This window comes from Microtus oregoni, unplaced genomic scaffold (genome assembly GCF_018167655.1).
Source record: "Microtus oregoni isolate MIOR12 unplaced genomic scaffold, Mior012 000086F_ref0000336, whole genome shotgun sequence".
Taxonomy (NCBI): domain Eukaryota; kingdom Metazoa; phylum Chordata; class Mammalia; order Rodentia; family Cricetidae; genus Microtus; species Microtus oregoni.
The window spans coordinates 5,038,021-5,058,649 of record NW_024544552.1 but is presented as its reverse complement, the minus strand read 5'-3'; the positions used below and the strand labels follow the sequence as shown (position 1 = coordinate 5,058,649).

The 20,629-nt window shown below is 40.4% G+C and overlaps 1 protein-coding gene across 3 annotated transcripts in view; it reads right to left on the bottom strand.

Annotated features, from left to right (window-relative positions):
* The window catches only part of LOC121442110 (UDP-N-acetylhexosamine pyrophosphorylase), a 35,840-nt gene that overhangs the window by 9,831 nt on the left and 5,380 nt on the right, over positions 1 to 20,629 (bottom strand). For all 3 annotated transcript variants that reach the window (XM_041643589.1, XM_041643590.1, XM_041643588.1), the window contains exons 2-7: positions 19,624 to 19,946; positions 10,665 to 10,869; positions 9,371 to 9,546; positions 7,115 to 7,287; positions 852 to 1,045; positions 220 to 360 (exon numbers count right to left, since the gene is read on the bottom strand). In XM_041643589.1, coding sequence (XP_041499523.1) covers positions 220 to 360; positions 852 to 1,045; positions 7,115 to 7,287; positions 9,371 to 9,546; positions 10,665 to 10,869; positions 19,624 to 19,903 — 1,169 coding nt within the window. In that variant the 5' untranslated portion in view covers positions 19,904 to 19,946. The remainder of the gene's footprint in view (positions 1 to 219; positions 361 to 851; positions 1,046 to 7,114; positions 7,288 to 9,370; positions 9,547 to 10,664; positions 10,870 to 19,623; positions 19,947 to 20,629) is intronic.

The following is a 20,629-nucleotide window of genomic DNA, read 5'->3' as shown; positions in this document are numbered from 1 at the left end:
GCTTTCCGGCCACTCAGACCACAGCACACCTGGACAGTGGCGTTAGACTGGAGAGTGATAAGGAATTTAGACTACACGCTTGTGATCAAGACGTCTGGAGGAAATAGACACTCTCGGGGGGGGGGGGGGGGGGTGGTCCTGGGCATAGCTTCTTAGCTAACAGGAAAAAGAGGCATTTCAAGGCATATATTTGGTCTTACGGTGCTATTCAAAGCATACTTTGCAAACTGGAAGATGTCAAAGACAAATTTTTCCATCTTTATTCCATTTGGCTTGTCTGGCTTAATTAAGTGCCCCTGGGAATCCACATATGGAATCTTCTTTTGAGCCACATGGTGCTGCAACTGAGGTTCATAAACACTGAGAAATAAAAGAAAGAAAAAGATATAATCACTTTAAAATCCAATTTAAAAGAGATAAAAATCTGAAAATACTCAGGCACAAGTGTATCAATAAGTAACCCTGAGGTTTTCAGAGTGAAGAACATTTATTAAGTTTCAGTTCATATGTAAAAACCATAACTGGAATCCCCAGTTATATTCAAATGATTTTTACATTAAAGAAAACAAAAGCAAAGCTAGCCATGGCAGTGCACATCCAGCCCCAGTCCTAGCATTGGAGGCAGGAGGCTCCCTTGGTGGCAGGGGGATGATGCACAGGGAACAGCCTACACCCAGCACCTGAAACAGTTGGGGAGAAGCAGTCACAAGTGAGGCGTTTTCTGAGAACACAGATTCTCAAGAAAATGAGTTCTGTGGAGTGGAACTTGGAGTTTCTGCCGATCTCCCCAAAGGTTCAGTCTCTAAAAACAACTAAAACAGACAAGTTGAGGGTCCCTATTCTGTTCTTACTTGACAACATCTTTCAAGAACGGGACAGTGAAGAAATGGTTGGCAATGTTCCCTGCGTTGAACAGCAGGCGTCCATCCGAGCTCCGCTTCTGAGCTGTTGCCAGAGAAATCTCACTGTACTCTACCACCTGGTAGACTCCATCCACTCGGCAAACCACCCCAACTGGCTCTGTGGGGTTTGTTTTCTCTACCACCTGCCCATCAAGGAAAGGCAAAAGCAAAGGAAAAATTAATTAAAGGTTCTTTTGGAGACATGCACACGAAAGGCTAACTTTACATTTTACATATGCCATTTTTAAATACAACCCAAGAGAAAGCTTAAGCTTTAAAAGAATTCCAACCAGAAATCAGAGACAGTGTCCTTCCTACTTACCAGAGCAAAAGCACCACTACCTACGTCCGGCCAGAGGAAACCAGGACGGGGATAACTAGATGAAGAACTGATTTCCCCAAACAAGGAAGGGAATAATTAGATGAAGAGCTGACTTCCCCAAACACCTTGCATTTCTAATTTAATTCATCCTTAACCACACTTAAGTACTTGGAAAATAAATTAATTTCTCTGGGAATCTGACCATAACAGATGCAGGGAAGGCATTCTCTCTCACTTTAAGATGCCCAGATTACTTCATTTGAATTCTGTTTCTTGAATTTTCAGTCAACAATTAAGTCTTTTCCTTATTTTTCAGAAACCTGGATAGGAACTAGGAAGGTGAAAGCAGGAGGAAACCTGGCTCCACCAACTCCAATCTGAAGACGACTCAGCCCACACTTACCCACTTTGTGCTGGACCTCACTTGAACTACAGGAGTCTAGGCCTTTACATTATATGAAAACCAGTGATTTGCTCATTTGGCTCTAAGCTGACAGAGGAACTGAGGAAGTGTCTATCAAATCCAAGGACAAAGATAAGAACATGCAATTCTCAAAATCCCTCAGATGAGCCTGACCTATTACTACTCTAGGTCTCAACATGACCCAGACACACACCTGGAAACTATGGATCAACTCCACATTGCATTAACATAAAATCAACATTCCAAACTGACTTGTGGTGGGTTATACCGCTGTAATAGAAGCTGAGGCAGAGGGACTGTAAGGTGATAATTAGTTATAATTAAATGTTCAGATGAGGTGATGAATAGCCCGTACAAGAATCAAGTAAGAATTATTTGACGGCCTTGTTTTGTGTGTAGCAGTGTGTAGCAGAATGAGTTGTTTCTTTTGTTTTGTTTCTCAAGACAGGCTTTCTCTGTGTATCAGTCCTTGCTGTCCTGGAACTCACTTTGTAGACCAGGCTGGCCTAGAACTCTATTGCCTCCACAGTGCTGGGATTAAAGGCATGCAGCACCACTACCGCTTGCCGGCAGAGTTTTTAAAAACCTGTCCCAGTCTGAAAAGTATACCCTAAGTCTATATGAAATATTACCAGTAAGCGTGAGCCTCTACTTCAGATATTGACTCCTTAAAATACACAAGACCAGTCCTGATCTCTGGCAAGGAACTAAAGTCACCATTGAGGACCTCATTTACACAGCAATTAGAGGCAGGGGCAGAGTCTGGCTGCACCAAGAGGGTCCTGTACATGGAAGTGTCTGTGTAGTCAACTGTCTGCTGTAGTGAATCAAGGCTGTTTGTAATTCCTGTCAATCAACCTCTCGCCGCCCTCACTCCCCGCACTCTACAACAGATGCCTTACTAGGCGGAGAATTTCCAGTTTTTAAATGCATGTGAGGTTTATTTTCCAGTCACCACAATGCACCCTCATATCCAACCAACCATGAGAGATAAAAATAATCATTCTTTTACATTGTTCACATTATTAGTATAAAACTCTAAATTACAAAATTGTTTGTCAACTGCATCATATTGAAAGACAGCTGTACTATACAGAAAATCTCTATTTAATTTATAAAAACTAAGAGAGCTGGCCAGGCAGTGGTGGCGTACACCTTTAATCCCAGCACTCAGGAGGCAGAGGCAGTCAGATCTCTGTGAGTTCGAGGCCACCCTGGTCTACAAGAGTTCCAGGACAGCTAGGGCTGTTACACAGAGAAACCCTCTCTCTAAAAAAATTAAAAATAAAAATTAAGAGAGTTGATCAATTGTTTATAATGTTCTGAAAAGCAAGAGTCTAAGATAACACAATTACTGTAATTATTTCACAAAATATCATTCATTAATAATGGTTCCTATCTTTCTGTATTTGTGCTTTTTTTTCAAAGATTTATTTATTTATTGTGTACACAGTGTTCAGCCTCCTTGTATGCCTGCAGGCCAGAAGAGGGTACCAGATCTCATTACAGATGGTTGTGAGCCACCATGTGGTTGCTGGGAATTGAACTCAGGACCTCCTGAAAATCAGCCAGTGTTCTTAACCTCTGAGCCATCTCTCCAGCCCGTATTTGTGCTTTTTTATAAACTACCTCAGTCTTCAAGTTTGCCACTCCATAAAAGAATATCTAATGCATCAAGATAAAGAAAGAAGCTACAAAATACTATAAATAAATTTACTACCATATGCTAGGGCAATGGTGGCACGGAGCTCTTGGGAGTAACCAACCAATAACTGATTTGACTTAAGGACCAATCTACAAGATGGAACCCATAACCAACACTGCGGGAGTGACCAAGAACCTGAAATTAGATAGTACAAGGACCTAGGGTAATACCAAATGCTACAAAAGGAGAGAGAGAGAGAGAGAGAGAGAGAGAGAGAGAAATAAATGTAGTGATAAAGTGACTCCTAATGAGATTCTGCTATACTCATAGATCAGTGACTTGCTCAGCCATCAGAGAGACTTTCTCCTGCAGCAGATGAACAAAATGACCCACGGGCAGACCTCTGGACACTCAACCATAAATGAGATGCCTCTATCAAATTCTTCCCCTCGGCAGGAGGAGTGTAAGAGCCAGAGAGACTGAGGCAGTGTGCACAGAGCCTGCATGGGTCCGCACTAGGACCTTTGCATATGTTATGGCTTCCAGCTTAGTGTTTTTACAGGATTCCTGAGTGTGCAAACAAGTGAGCCTCTGATTCTTGTGTCTTCTTTTGGGTTCTTTTCCTTCTGTGGGTTTGTCTTTTCCAACTTCAATGTGACAGTTTGTCCTATTATATTTTGTTATATGCATAAAAAAATGAATGAGTGGATGGATGGATGGATGGATGGATGGATGGATGAGAGAATGCAGCCACTAGGGTAAAGGTTAACAAATGAACTGTCATTTATGCCTCCTGGAGAGGGAAGGTCAGTTTTCTCCAATGGAGTGACACTGGGTATACCAACTACTCCAAGGTTAATACTCAGGCTCAGGGGTAGTTGACCAACATATAATGGATTTCACAGGGGCTTTGGGGGGGGGTGCTTTTATTTGATTACAGGCCGATGGCTTTTTTTGTTGGTATTCTTTTTGAGTGGTATTTTATTTTGTTTTCTTGATTTTGGGAGTTTTGTAGTATTTTTTTTTTTAAAGAAAGAACTTAAACTTGGGTATGTAGGGAGGAGAGGTTCTGGAAGGACTTGAGAGAGAGGAGGAATATGATCAAAATATATTTAAAATTAAAACCTATTTAAATAGCAAAAACATAACAAAAAGAAAAGAATATGTCAAAATATATTTTAATACCTTAATTGTCTTATTAAAAGAAAAGGCTAGCCAAGTGGCATATATCTATAATCCCTGCACCTGGAAATCAGAGGTGAACTTACACCTCAAAATACAAAGCTAGGGAAAGAAGTATTTGCTAGCATTTCTAAAAACCTTAGAGCTATGTCAGTCTAGCCTTAGCTTTACTCCTTCTGAATTCTTTTCCATTCCCTGAATGATGATAGTCTTAGATGACAGAACTGAACAAGTGGTGAGTGTACAGAAGACACAGCTGGACTCTGGCCGCAGGCACAGCTAACAGACAAGTGGCATTCCCATCTCTGTGTGACACTCACAAAGTCAGCACACAAGTCCACAATTCCTAAGCTGCCAGGAAACACAGGCGACTCTCCTCATGGGCTTGTGGAATGGAAGTGAGCGTAGGGGTTGGGAAACATGGATTTCTAGCCCTGCTTCTGCAGACACCATTAAAGACCCTGAATCTGGGACTTGGAGAGTGTCTGAACAAAGACTGACAATGTCTTGGATCAAATAGGCTAAGGAGATCATCTCGGATGCCCCTTCTACGTCTACTCTGGTAGCGTAATCTTTCCACTGACAGAAGAGTACAGCAGTAGAAATTACATTTCTATTTCAGAGAGAAGAGTGACACTAAGTGGAACAAAGTCAGAAAGACACTGTTTGGCTTTGATGGTTCTCAAGCTTGGTAGCTACTTAAATCAATATGCTGTTTCAATTACGACTCAGTAGCTATAGCACATAGCATGTGCTACTGAGTATCTGATTAGACAGATGCCTTAAATAGATTAACTACATCAATTATTCTCTTCAGAGCCAGAGAGTCTTGTGTGGTTCTGTACCTATAATTCCAGCCCCTTAGGAAGGTAAGTCTCAGCTAACAGCAATACTCTATCTCAAAGAAGGAAGTCAATCTCCCAAGCCCTGTTTTGCTAAATTGAGGACTTCAGCTTCTGAATATGACTTATTATACTTTTAAACTAATGTGGTGAGAAATGACTTTTAGTAATAGAAAATCCTTTAACCAAGATTATGGTATGTCTCTGAGGTCTCCATTTCTAACAAACATTTCAAATTCATATGTGATTCACTTTTGGTCAGAGCATGTGTCTCTACTTTTACATCAAAATCACACACACTCTACATTTTAACATCTTTATAGTTTAACATTTATATTTAATTACATGTCTGTTTGGGGGTGATTTTTGAAGGAGAGAGGAGTTTTACTTAACCAGTTTCCTCATTCTACAATTTGAAATGCTCTATTTTTTCAATTTGCTTCATTTTAAAATTATTTTTAAATTTTTAAAATTATTATGATTATAATATAGCATAATTCAATAACTATATATGTGTAATGGTCAAATTGGGGTTATTAGAATTTCCACCTCTTTGTTATTACTTTATAGTCAGCCTAGTTAAGATGTATATCATCAAAAAAAAGAAAAAGTGATATATAGAAAGGGTAACGTTTAAAAAAAATCTATTTTATTTTGTTGTTTTTTTTTCTTTTAACCTGATTTTTTTAATTTATTTATTTATTAAGGATTTCTGCCTCCTCCCCGCAACCGCTTCCCATTTCCCTCCCCCTCCCCCGATCAAGTCCCCCTCCCTCATCTGCTCGAAGAGCAATCAGGGTTCCCAAGGACCGCCCACCTCTATCCAGGTCTAGTAAGGTGAGCATCCAAACTGCCTATGGATGTTTTGCCTGCAGGTTTGTATGCATTCCCCACAGAGGCCAGAAGAGGGCACTGGATCCTCAGGAACTGGAGTCATAGACAGCTGTGAGCTGACAGACAGGTGAGTTCTGAGAAGGGAATCCAGGTCCTCTGGAAGAACAGCGAGTACTCATAACCACAAGCTATCTCTCTAGGGCCTAGAAAGGAAACTCTTACACACTGTTGGCAGAAACATAAATTCTGCACAGAAACTATGCAAAGCAATATGAAATTCCTTATAAAAACCACAAGTGTACTCATCATGTGCTCCAGCTCTAGCGCCACTGCATACAGGTCCAAAAGAACTGCAGTCAGCGTCTCAAGGTTATTCTGTGTTCCTGTGTTATTGCTGCACTGTTCATGACAGCTAAAATATAGATCAACCCAGATACTCTCCAGTGGGTGAACAGAGCAAATGCTAGCCGTACACACACCACATTAGTAGATCACACGTAAAACGAAAAACCTATCATTTGCACCAAAACAGATGGCTCTGCAGGACATGTTAAGTGAACCTGTGTTTTATCTTGACCGTCTTCCCATGTTTATTCCAAACTTTTCAATCATTTCGTCAGTCTCCATGGGATTTAACATGATCGTATTATACTTTATTTGCTGAGAATAGAAGCTTTAAACCCTTTCAGATAAAAAGTGTTTATATCAATATTTTTTTTTTTTTTGGATTTTTCGAGACAGGGTTTCTCTGTAGCTTTTGGTTCCTGTCCTGGAACTAGCTCTTGTAGACCAGGCTGGCCTTGAACTCACAGAGATCCGCCTGCCTTTGCTGGGATTAAAGGCGTGTGCCACCACCACCCGGCTATATCAATATTTTTAAATCTCCTGAAATCTTCAGGTCTCTTCTGACTGTCTTATTCCTACCCTCATCTATGACTGACAGAGAATGGCCATTTGCATTACCTTTGCCCCACAGTCTGCTCCTTTCTGAATGCAGAATCCAATGAACCGTGGGTCTGCCACTTTTACCAGTATGTTGTCCACACAATAGACATGAATACTCCAGATGCCTCTTTGCTCCATGTCCTCCACAATGTTTTGGGCTGCAAGAGCCCGGTAGAGACCACCATTCCCATCTGAAAAAGAAAATAGCCCACTAGTAGCATACCATGACCCACTGTGAAGGGAACCAGAAGATTTACTGGAATGGCTTTCATAACAGTTTTAAAAAATTAAAAACTGAATAAGCACTGAGTTCAGGTATCAAAAGTTACAGCACAAAGCTATTTTGAAGGCTTTTTAGTATATTTATGCATAGAGTAACATCAATAATATAAGTCCAGCAAACCTCAAACAATAATTTAGCCTATAATATATAGGACAATATAACACTTATCAAGCAATGATTATTTCAGACCATTTTAAGTTTTATTAATATTTATGATTCAAATCAGTCCAGTATGTATATCCCAAACGAACTTAACTACAGTGATACTCTGTTTATGATCTATCAAATAAAGCTTACCTGAAGATAAGTATGCAAAGCTATAGCCTCACTAGTCAGTCATAAGAGGTCAGGCAGTGGTGGCACACACCTTTATTCTCAGCAGCCACATTAGTTAGCCACAGAAGTTGGGCGGTGGTGGTGCATACCTTTAATATCAGGACTAGAGAGGAATTATCAGGCAGGAAGATGGCACAGAGGTAAGAGCCCTCTAGTGGCTGGCTGCTTTGCTTTTCTGATCTTTCAGCTTGAACCTTAATTTCTATCTCTGGGTTTTTATTATTTGTGCTACACTTAATTATCTCAAAATAAAACTATTTAAGCATTTTATACTAATTCACTTGTTAAGAAGCCAGATTTATACAAAAACCTATTGAGATTTAAACTAAATGTAAGTAAAAGACTTTTTCTGCTTTCATTGCTGTTTTAATATATTTCTTTCAACAATCTTGACCATTATTTAAACAATAATGAAAAAGTTCCCAAAACAGCTAAGAATATCAGTAAACTCTTCTACAGAGAGAGAAATGTAGGGACTGGGAACGCAGTTCAGTTGGTAGCCTAGCATGCATGAAGCTCTGGACTTGGTCTCCAGTACCTTCTAAAACAGAGTATGGCTACACACACCTGTAATTCCCGCACTTAGGAAGTAGGGGAAGGAAGATCAGGAGTTTAAAGTCCCATCAGCTACATGATTGCAGACCAGCCTGGGTTACATGAAATCTTCCCTCAAAACAATAATATTCTTCTGAAAATAGAAATGCAGATGAAATAGAGGCCCACACATGGCGAAGGTCACCGGTTTACTATCTATTGATTTCAGTCCTTCCGCCAAGTACAGACTCACATAGATGCAGGTCTCACAGTTGAACTCACACTCCGGGTCACTTACTGTGTGTGGCTATATAAGCAGTACTTTTAGTGGAACTGAAAAGCCATCAACAAACGGTGACATACGTATACTAACTTCATATATACAAGCCAGAGACCCTACTCAGCGTATACAGTTCTGCATTGTACTCTCTTAATGTATCAAGATTTCTCTTGGACATTTAACGTCTCTAAGCAATTACCTCTACACGATTGAAGAGCTAAAGTCATTTGTAAACTACCATTTAGCCTCTGCTATTTTGAAGCTTTGTTTTGTTTTTCATTGTTGGCATGTGAACCAGAACCTTGTGCACACCAGGCAAGCAATGAAGCCTTGCTCCACTAGCCACGTCTCCTACTTACTAAATACTGAGGCTTTCCAGTTTTTCACTACAGTAAATAGTGTGCTGAAGACATTGTTGTATATATGAGGGAATATATACGCACACACACACACACACACAGAGGAAGAAAATGAATATCCAGAAAGCTGCTCAGGGGTACAATCATTGGATCCATCCATTTCAACTTTTTTTTTTTTTTTTTTTTTTTGAGACGGGGTTTCTCCATAGCTTTTGGTTCCTGTCCTGGAACTAGCTCTTGTAGACCAGGCTGGCCTCAAACTCACAGAGATCCGCCTGCCTCTGCCTCCCGAGTGCTGGGATTAAAGGCGTGCGCCACCACCGCCCGGCTCATTTCAACTTTTTAAATCACTGTCAATTTGAAGGGGTGGGAGAACCTGATATTTTTAACAGCCAAATCAATACATAAAAAAAAAAAAAATCAAAAGTTAATGGTTTGTTCCTTTACTATCAAGAAATCATCAAATATAGATGATAACAAACCTGGAGCCATAGAGACTTTGTTTTTCTCTTCCAAAATAATTTTCCCATCAAAACTCATAGCAGGCAGCATTCCCTGCTGAAAAAAGACCACATTCTCCTTTTTTAAACCAAAGTACTTGTGCTTTGTGAAGAACTCCTTTGTAGACTCCATTGTTCTACCGCTGGTCATTATATACCTAAGAAAAGAAAAGCCAGTTTTCTAAGCAATGGTATTGTGTGAGTTAGGCGAAGGAAAGCGGGCCCACTTCCTAAGCTACACAGTCTGCAAGAGCGCCTGCTTCTTCCTCATTTGACTCACCTCATCTTTTTTTCTATAAGGCACATTAATTAGCTGCTAAATTTCTTCCAGAAATGTTATCAATCCTTATGCACAAAATCAGCCTCTAACAATATCAGACATGCTTCCAGAAGCCTATATCTAGCGGTGTAAGTAAGAATTTAGAACTCTGTGGAGATGCATGCTAAAGTTAAAAGCTTTATTCTAAACAGAGGGGGAAAGATAACATCAATACTGCAGGCTAATGTTCTCTTGCAGTTCTTAATAAAATCTGAACTAGACCCCAGACTTTGATCACCATCCCAGTATAATCACATAAGTAAAATTATACATTTTATTGCCACAAAACTTTAATTCAGGGTCTTGAGAGATGGCTCAACAGTTAAGACCACTCTCTGCTCTTCCAGAGGACAGTGCCCGAGTCTCAGCATCCACATGGTGGCTCATAACTATCTCTAACCCTAGTTCTAGGAATGGAGTGCCTCTTCCTGTCTCCCTGGGCATTGGGCACACATAAAAGTGCTCAAACATATATGCAGGCAAAACACTTATACAAATCAAAAAAATATGCAAATCCCTTTTTTTAAATTTTTTTCAGCTGAACTCATGATAGAATGGCAAAGGAAGAAAAAAAAAACCTATCTAAAAATTACAATTAGAAACTGTAGTGGTTCAGGATCTTACTAGAATATAATCTGCACAAATGTTGGAATTTTGCTTCAGTTAGTGATCAACACTTAGCACTTAGGAACAGTACCTCAGTTAATAATCACTGAATAAATGAATTGATAAAGAAGGGGCTGGAGAGATGACTCATAGGTCAAGAGTACGTGCTCTTCCAGAGGGCCCAGGTTTGCTTCCCAGCACTCACTAGGTAGTTAACCGCTGTAACTCCATTTCCAGAGGATCTGAGGCCCTCCTCTGGCCTCTGCAAGTACTGCAAGCATGTAGAGAACATGTACTTCTGTACATTTTGAAGGTTATGGAGCAGATGTTTCCACATGAGACTTGGCTTACCATGGGATGACACACTTGTTGCCATAGCGTTTTTCAGCTAACTGCTGTAGTTTCAGAATGCGTTCTGCTTGAATCTGAAAAAGGGTCTTGTGGGATGGCAAGCCAACATCATACATGCCCTTCGGATATGCAACTCCAAGTCTTGTCCCCTGACCACCAGCTAGAAGAAGAACTGCTACTTTGTTCTGAGAAATCTGGGAAAGTCCTGGAAAAGAAATCATTTGTATCACAAAACTTCCATAATCAACATACAGAATAAAGCTTAGACAATGCATTCAAACACCTAAAAACTAGACAGAGGCTTCAAGGAACACATTAAAGTAGGTTTCTAGGGCTGGAACATTGGCTCAGCTATTAAGAACTGTTCTTCTAGGACTGGAGAAATGGCTCAGAGGTTAAGAGCATTGCCTGCTCTTCCAAAGGTCCTGAGTTCTATTCCCAGCAACCACATGATGGCTCATAACCATCTATAATGAGGTCTGGTGCCCTCTTCTGGCCTTCAGGCATACATGTAGACAGAATATTGTAAACATAATAAATAAATAAATAAATATTAAAAAAAAAGAACTGTTCTTCTAGCTGGGCGGAGGTGACGCACGCCTTTAATCCCAGCAGAGACAGGTGGATCTTTGTGAGTTCGAGGCCAGCCTGGTCTACAAGAGCTAGTTCCAGGACAGGCTTCAAAGCTATAGAGAAACCTTGTCTCAGACCAAGCAAGGAGAAGGACATATGTAGATATATGCAGAAACAGTATCATTTTACATAAGGGACATAAATATCCACACATTTTAGAATGGAAGCGAGAATGAACCACCCAAGAATACCAATGGATGATTACATCATTGCTTTCAAATTCATATGTAGCAAGCTTTCTAATTTGCTAACTTTACATTTCATATATTTTGTATATTAGGTTTTCAAAAAGATAATATACTAGGTAGAGCAAGAATTTAAACATTGATACCTCTATAAAACAGGAGTACTCTCCAGTTCTGAGTCCACATTTTTCTTAATTACCATAGTCCAAGGACCTCCTTTAGCAACACCAGCTATTTTTTAATTATATATTTAAAGCATATTGTGTTTCCACAACTTTCACCCTTATAGTAGCCTTAGCTAGCTGAGATTTAATTTTCTTTCTTGCTTTTTATTATTATTTTTATATAATTTAATTGTACCTTATAAGAAGCCAAAATTAAGAAAACTAAATGGGGTAACTTAAGTGGGGAAAGTTCACCCCCCTTAAAGTTCATTAGGTCAGACTTTATGACCGATCAGAACTGAAGACAGAGGACTGCAGTCTGGACCTCCGCAGGTGTCCAGAACCAGACATACTTCTGAACATCTTTTCCACACACACATTCCAGACAAAGGCTTTGCTTTCTAAACTACGTATTCTCCACACATTTTTGGTTGTCTTACTGTTAATGTGTCTTTTTCCATCTTTCCTAAGTTTCTCATTGTTCATTTTCAGTATGTAAGAACATTACTTTCCTCAGTTTTCCACTCCAAAGCCAGCGCCCAGCAGGCAGCTCCATGCTTTAAACACCAGCTTACCTAATGCCATCAACACCACTTCAATGCTTTCTTCAGCTGCAACCAGCCATCAAAATATCCCTATGAAGTCCTTCCCCCGACCATGTCCCTAAACTGCTGCTTTACTCCAGCTTCCCAAGCAAATCAGCTTTAATGTTTGCACAGTAACCTCATCCTTTACTCAAGTGATCAGCATTTGTTTCCTAGACCCAGCTTGTCACTCTTGCTCGGTTCTTTCCATCTGTGGCTGTGTACCCAGTCTGGTCATCCCAAGAGGGACAACTGGGATTGTGCCCAGCAGCTGCACATTCCAGATTGAAATATTTTTATGTCTGTCTTGCCTCCATTTAACAACCACTATTATTATATATAGTTATAATATAATCTATACATATTGCAATTTAATAAAAAGGTTTTCTGTGGACCTAAGAGAATTTACTCTGTATGCAGAAAGGCCTGAATTCAAATCTCTAGCACGCACATTAAAAGTTAGGTATCATTGCATGCCTGTAACCCCAGCACTGGAGGAGACAGATGGATCCCAAGAGCTCACTGGCCAACCAGCCTAGCCAGCCAGCCTACCTGGTAGAAAAGGTGAACTTCATTAACGAACTCCGTCTCAAGGCAGTAAGGGGGAGAGCATTAGCAGGAGACACCTGGGTGTCCTGGCCTCTGCCTGTGCATGCAACAGTTCACACACTCACATACTTATGAGCATATACCACACACATACAAAATACACACGCGCAAAAGGTTTCTATATTCTTGACTCTAGCCTATGAGTGGACAAAGAAAAACGAAAGGAGAAAGGCAGTCTATGGAGAATCAAGCCCAGGACAGTTCAAAATCAAATGTTTTCATATAGTTCATATAGTTGTTCACAGAACCCAAGGGTGGGTACCCAGCTGTGTAACTACAGCATGCTTCAGTGCTTACCATTAGTATGCAGTGCTAAAATCAGTGTCTGTCTTATAATGACAGATAAGATACCGCTGGAAATCAAGTAGTCAAAAAATTCAGTGACTTTTTCCAGGTATGAAACAATGATACATTATTTCAAACTCTATGGTAGCAGCATATATTTCATACAGGGAGCACTGACAAAAAGCTAACTAACCATAAATGTACTTGGTTGAATAAGAGTTAAGAAACTACAAACTTCATATCCTAAAGCAGTCTGGGCATGGTTTTTCACACTTGTAATCCCAGCACTTGGAGGTAGAAACAGTTCAAGACCAGCTCAGTCGTCACAGCAAAACCTCGTGTCAAAATTTCTTAAATATATATGTGTGTGTGTACTATATATATGTATTACATATGTCTCAAGAGTCTTCAGAAATATGAAAGTCTGAATAATCACACCCCTTTATCCCTTTTCACCTCTTCATAATAGGACCCAGTTAGACTTTCTTACAGGAAGGATTTTAACACAGAGAAAAATGGTAAGCAAGAGACAGATCCAGGTCTAGAGAAAATCTCTTTAAAGATCCGCGCACTGTGAGCCCAGAAGGCCCGGAAGGTTTACAGTGGCCCTGTTAAAGGTCAAACACTTCCTGCAGGACGTCCTGGCTGGACTAGTTCCTCTCCAGTGCTTTAACTTGGACAAGTGCCTAAACAAGGATGGTCTCACCAGTACTTCTGAACAGAGCGCAATGGAACTTCCATTTAAATTGTGAGCACTCCAGGACAAGCCAAGGGGCATCAACAGGCGATTTGACGAGCGGAAATAAAGGAAAATTATCCAAGCCAGCTCGTCAGAAATAATACTGAAACACGAGGGGTTTGGCTTTTTGAGACAAGGTCTCACATAGCTCATGCTGGCCTCAAACTCCCTTTACAGGCAAAAATGGACTTGAACTACTACTGATCCCCCTGCCTCCACATCTACGCACTGGGACTATAGGCATGTACCACCACACCCACCTTAAGTCTTTACATTTTAATCACGTTACAATGGAAACTGCTTCCCAGAATGCTGAGCCCAAAAAAGTAGACTAGTCAAGGACACTTCTGTCTATCTGAACTACCTCTATAAACTAAGGCCTTACCATAAATTCCCCTAGGCATTAAACACGAAGTGCCTGTGATTAGTGTGGGCTGGAAAGACCACATTTGGCATTGTATACATATTTAAAATCATATATTGAACTATGATGACAAAAACAAAATAGTTGGGATTTGCCTTAAAATACAGCAAAGAAAAAAGGGAACAAAAGGAAGAACACATGAATCAAAAAGAAAAAGTAATTTTTTGTCAAAGCACCATATGTAGGCATTCATTATACCATATTTGTCTCAAAATATAATCATAATATACTTCTACTATTTCATTAAAAGTCCATATAAGATATATACTGTGTGTGTACATAAAAAAATACTACAAAAGATTACTAGTGGTTATTTTCCTCTGGATTATGGAACAACAGAAATTTATATTTTTTTCCCATTGACATTTTTAGTATTTTCTAGTTTCCTTAAGATATACTAGATTTAAGAAAAATTAGGAGATAATGCTATGAGTACATTTCTTCTGCACAAGACAGTTCCTTTCCTACCCTACAGTACTATAAAGTGAAGAAACACCCCTGCATGTACTAGCCAGGCACTAGCACCCAGGAACATTACAAATCCTAGGAATATACCTCATGGCAAGAAAAGGGGAAGCCTGAAAAGTTATTAGCATAATAGTGGGAGATTAACTTTTATTTAATTAAATACGCATTTTAAATAAAGAATGATATTTTATATTAACCAATCATATTTTCCTAATTTATCTTTACTAAAATGCCATTCTTCCCAAAACTTCTAATTCCTTCTCTTTCAAGCTCTCAACAGTTCCCCACTATTCTTTTTTTTTAAAAAATTTATTTATTATGCGTACATGTCTGTGTATACGCCTGCAGGCCAGAAGAGGGCACCAGACCCCATTACAGATGGTTGTGAGCCACCATGTGGTTGCCGGGAATTGAACTCATGACCTTTGGAAGAGCAGGCAATGCTCTTAACCTCTGAGCCATCTCTCCAGCCCCCCACTATTCTATATGTAGCCAGAACACTTTAAAACTCAAATTAAAGCCAGGCGGTGGTGGCGCACGCCTTTAATAATCCCAGCACTCGGGAGGCAGAGGCAGGCGGATCTCTGTGAGTTCGAGGCCAGCCTGATCTACAAAAGCTAGTTCCAGGACAGGAACCAAAAGCTACGGAGAAACCCTGTCTCGGAAAAAAAAAAAAAAAAAAACTCAAATTAAAGTAAGATCTCTCGTCAACAAAGAGATTACATAGTAACCCCTAAGAGACAACTTTCTACCCTTGGTTTCAAACGTTCATTATCATTTCAATAAACAGGCATTTTGAAACTACTACAAAATACTTTTTCCACCATCAGGAAAAAAACAGAGTTGTCCTTGAGACATTATGAGATTCCTCACAGTCTTCACAATGGCGATCTCTCTCCTCCAATTAACTGCAGAAACTTCTTTTACTATGAATGTGCAAACACACAGCAGTTTCTGGCTAAGTGAGAAGGATACAAAGTCAGCTACAAAACAAACCTCCACCCTACTGTTAAGCCACAAATAAATACTGTTCCCAGACACTGAGCCAAAAGGAAGTTTGCTTTGCTCCCTCTTGGGCCATACTTGGTCCTAACAACTGTGGATATAAATGTAGACAATAAACATAGATTAGTTCTACAGAGCCCATTAAAAGCTAAAGAAGACTCAAACTGAATGATGTCCTGCTTGTTGCTTGTGGCCATTTCACAAGATTCCTGGGGTGTTAATGCTAAGACTCCACCCTCCTCAAATGCTAAGGAGAACCAGTGGGCAGCTGGGACACGGGTTGGAAGAAGCCCAAGTGACTTCTGGTTTGGAGGAGAAGGCTTTTGAAAGCCAGGAGGAAGGCAGGGTTAGTGATTCCAAAGTCAGTATAAGTCAGGGCATCACCCAAACTCTCCTCTTGCTCCTCACTGGTCCTACCCAATTCTCAATAGGAGGCTAGGAGGATAGGTTAGCCATGCCTGAACACTTCAGATCTGAAAGGCATCCTCTGAAGAAACCAATCTTTCCCAATCTTTAACCATTGAATACTCTTGAATAAAGCCTCATAGAATGACTAAATACACAGAACAGAAGGGAGTAGAAATATGACAGATGTGAAAGGTTAGAGACCTGCCTAGTTAGAATCTACTTCCTCTTCCCTAAATGAAACAGTTGTCTTAGACTGAACTCCCTGGAGCTCTTGAGAACAGTTTAAAAATCAATAACTCTGTCAGTCCAGAGGGAGACAGAGGTACAGAGCATGCCAATGGTGCCAGTTATCTTCCTTTTTCAATGAGCAAGAGATGGGATGACAAAAAGTCAAAGACAAAACTAGTCACCAATATAAAACTGTAGCTATAAAATTATTCACATCTATAAAGTAAACATGTGGGGCTGGAGAGATGGCTCAGCAGTGAAGAGCACTGGCTGATCTTCTGGAGGACCTGTGTTCAATTCCCAGCAACTACATGGCCACTCACAACTGTCTGACTCCAGTTCCAGAGGATCCGATATCCTTACACAGACATACATGAAGGCCAAAACACCAATGTATATAAAATAAAAATCAACTATTTTTAAAAAGTAAACATATATATAACTAGGTAATACAAGAAAATAAAAATAAACCAGGTGGTGGTAATGCACACCACCTTTAATCCCAGCACTTGGGAGGCAGAGGCAGGTGGATATCTGTGAGTTCAAGGCTAGCCTGGTCTACAAGAGCTAGTTCCACGACAGGCTCCAAAGCTACATAGAGAAGCCGTGTCTTGAAAAACCAAAAAAGAAAAAAGAAGAAAAAGAAAATAGATCTAGAGCTGGGTGGTGGTGGTGCACACCTTTAATCCCAGCACTCGGGAGGCAGAGACAGGCGGATCTTTGTGAGTTCAAAGCCAGCCTGGTCTACAAGAGCTAGTTCCAGGACAGGCTCCAAAGGAGGGAAAATAGATCTAGGTCTGATATAGTTACAGGCAATTTCTGATATTTTGATATTCATTTCTGTGATAAAGTAGATTAGTTTCATTTGTTCACTCAGTTCAGAAAATGAGGCAAATTTAACAAGAAGTGTAGACAAACATTCAAAGGTTCTGTTGAACTGTTCTGGAATAGAATATTTGATTAACAATGTAAAAATGTGTTGCATCTGTTTGTGTTGCGGAATTGTTTAACTATGTAAAGATGTGTTGCTGTTTTACCTTGCCTGCCTAAGGCACCTGACTGGCCTAATAAAAATCTGAATGGCCAATAGCTAGGCAGTAAAGGGATAAGCAGGGCTGGAAGGCAGAGAGAATAAGTAGGAGGAAGATTCTAGGCTCGAGAGAGAATGAGGGAGAAAAGGAAGCAGCAGCCAGGGGTTGGCCTGCCAGACAGACAGACACAGAGGAAGCAGGAAAGTAGGACATACAGAATGAAAGAAAAGGTAAAAAGCTCTGAGGCAAAATGTAGATGAAGAGAAACAGGTTAATTTAAGTTTTTTTAAAAAAAAGTTAGCTAGTCAGAAACAAGCCTAACCTAAGGCTGAGCATTAATAATGAATAATAAGTCTCCATGTCATGATTTGGGAGCTGGCAGTCTGAGAAAACCTGCCACATTGATCTGTCTTCACTGTCAACCTGACTCATCTAGAATCACCTAGGAGACCAGTAAGACCCATTTCTGGGTATATCCAGGAAGTATTTCCAGGGAAGATTAAATAAAGGAAAAGAAGCCCCACTGTGCATGAAGATGACATCATCCTATGTGTGGGAGTCCCAATAGAATCAAAGGGGGAAAGAAGGAGCCAGTGAAACAGCGGCATTCTTCTTTCCTTCCAGGTCAGCCATGATGTATGTGAACTGCTCTGCTCCAACATGCATTCCCAATCAGGACGGAGGGAACTCTCTGAAACTGTGACCCAAAATACATGTTTCTTCCTTTAAGCTGATTTGTCTGGTAATTCGTCAGAGCTATGCATAGATCTAGGGTATAATATGTAGCAAACTTCTTATTACAGAAGAGTACTTACTAAATTTTAAAACAACAAAATTTTCAACTCTACCAAAAAGCTACAATTGAGCTATTCTGCCATTCTCAAATTACAAATTAGTACTAGACATGAGACTAAATTATAGTTGTAAACAAGAAATCTTTGGAAAAAAATAACACACAATACTGATCAATGTATAAGTGCAAATTTTCCTTCTAACTGATGTCTGACATGCACAGACAATCAGAACACACACTGCTCTTCAAAAGTGTATGACATAATGAGGGAGACAAATGCAAACAGCTATTACTAAAGGTGGAATCAAATGCAAGCATAAACAACTAAATCCAACTTGGGACACTTAAGAAAGCACTAAAAATAGCAAATATGGTGAATCTTAAAGAATGAATAGAAGAAAGCCAGAGTGAAGACTCAGTGGTTTAGAGTACTGACTGCTCTTAGAGAGGTCCTGAGTTCAATTCCCTACACCTACACAGTAACTCACAGTCATCTGTAACTTCAGTCTCTGGGGATCTGACACCTTCCTCTGGCCTCGAGGGCACTGCACACAACTGGTATGCAGGCATACATGAAGGCAAAACATTCATATATATATAAAATAAAATGAAGGAAAAAAATTTAAAGGAAAATGAATGTAAGAGTTGGGTATGTAACTCCAGCTACTTAGGAGGCTGAGGCAGAAGGGCTGCAAATTCAGTCTTCCTGGCCTTCAGAGCGAGCACAAAACCAGCAGGCAACTACCAAGACCCTGTCTAGATCTATAGCTCAGCGCAGTGTACTTTCCTGCATGCAGAAAGCCCTGGGTTCAAGCTCTGGTACCTCACAAACAAAACTAAGAATGCCAGTTCACAGCAACAGAACCATTGCCTGCACAACTCCATGACCTTCAAGGTGACCCATTAAGCAAAGGCACAGGCCAGACTAAGCTAAAGATAAACATAAACACAGGAGAAAATGCATAACAGAACACCTCAGCTAAAACAAGTGCAGCAATAGGAAGGGGAGCAGTAATGCAGAAGAAAACAAAACTGAAATACAGGCATGGGCCAGCTTAAGGCCGTGCAGATGAAAGCAGCTTAAACTGGAACATTTACTTTGTGCCACAAAACTTCAGGGAAAGTAACCTAGCAAAGGTATGGAATTTAAAGACAAAAAGAGACTGGGGCCAAATAAAGACCAGCATGAGAAGAGCTTTGAAGCCAGGCATCAATAATTCAAGCAAAGCACAGATCAGCAATGGTAGACACTGCAGCTACCTTGGCAAGGCTGTTTGTCACTTCTAGTGGGTCACTTGGTTTCTAGTATGACAGGCACAGTGTTAGCTATATGATCCAGCAACTTGAATGATTTCAGCATATCTCACAATATGCTGTGTAAGACATGAGCCCGTGCTCAGTACCTTCATTCTCCCAGGCCTGCAGCTGGTCTTGATCTCTGGTGGCACTGCCCAGCACCTCTCGGGGCACAGGCTCCATTCGTGTATCCACCTTTTCTTGATGAGAGGAATGATCAAATCCTCCAATGGCCTTCTGGAAAAATAAGTTCAGCTCTTCAAAGTTCATGGCCTGGAGCTCCATATAAAGGTCTGCCTGTTGGGCTTCCTCCAGCTCATTCCAAAACTGCAGTAGGTGCTCTTGTCCAGCTTTGGACAACCTGAGTTTGAGGTCATTAACATTCATCGTGCGCTGGTAGCAAGACTTTGTAGAAGCAGAGTTGTGAGAGCTGTGAACCAAAAAGAGAAAAGGAACTAAAAACAGGCAGAAGTCTAGCTCCAACCGGATGGGATTTTCCTTACTAAGAAATCATGCACAGCACAATGACATTTTGGTCAACAAGACTATTTATTTGACAGAGGTCCCATGAGATTGTATCACCCCATCCTAACTACCTAACTACACAATATGCTGTGACGCCTGCGCAGTAATGAAATAGCCTGGTGACACTTCTCTCACAACATAACCCCATCATTAAGCTATGTATGACAATAGTTTTTTGGGTTTTTTTTTTTTTTTTTTTGGTTTTTTTCAAGATAGGGTTTCTCTGTGGCTTTGGAGCCTGTCCTGGAACTAGCTCTGTAGACCAGGCTGGTCTCGAACTCACAGAGATCCGCCTGCCTCTGCCTCCCGAGTGCTGGGATTAAAGTTTTAAAAGCTCAACATTTAGAAATGAGCTTCTTCCTTTCTGACACTCACTGTTTGTGAAAGCGTATACTCAGAAGACAGTAATTAGCACTGTGAGCCAGCACCATATGAAACATTTTACTCACAGGCCTTGTCGAACTTTCTAGCCCTTCTGTCCCCTGTAATTGTCATCACTACTCATATCATGGAGACTCTAGCACAAACTCAGCAGTGTGGCCAGCAGTGTGGCGCAGGCTGCACTACTCCTCTGAACGCTAAGCTGCC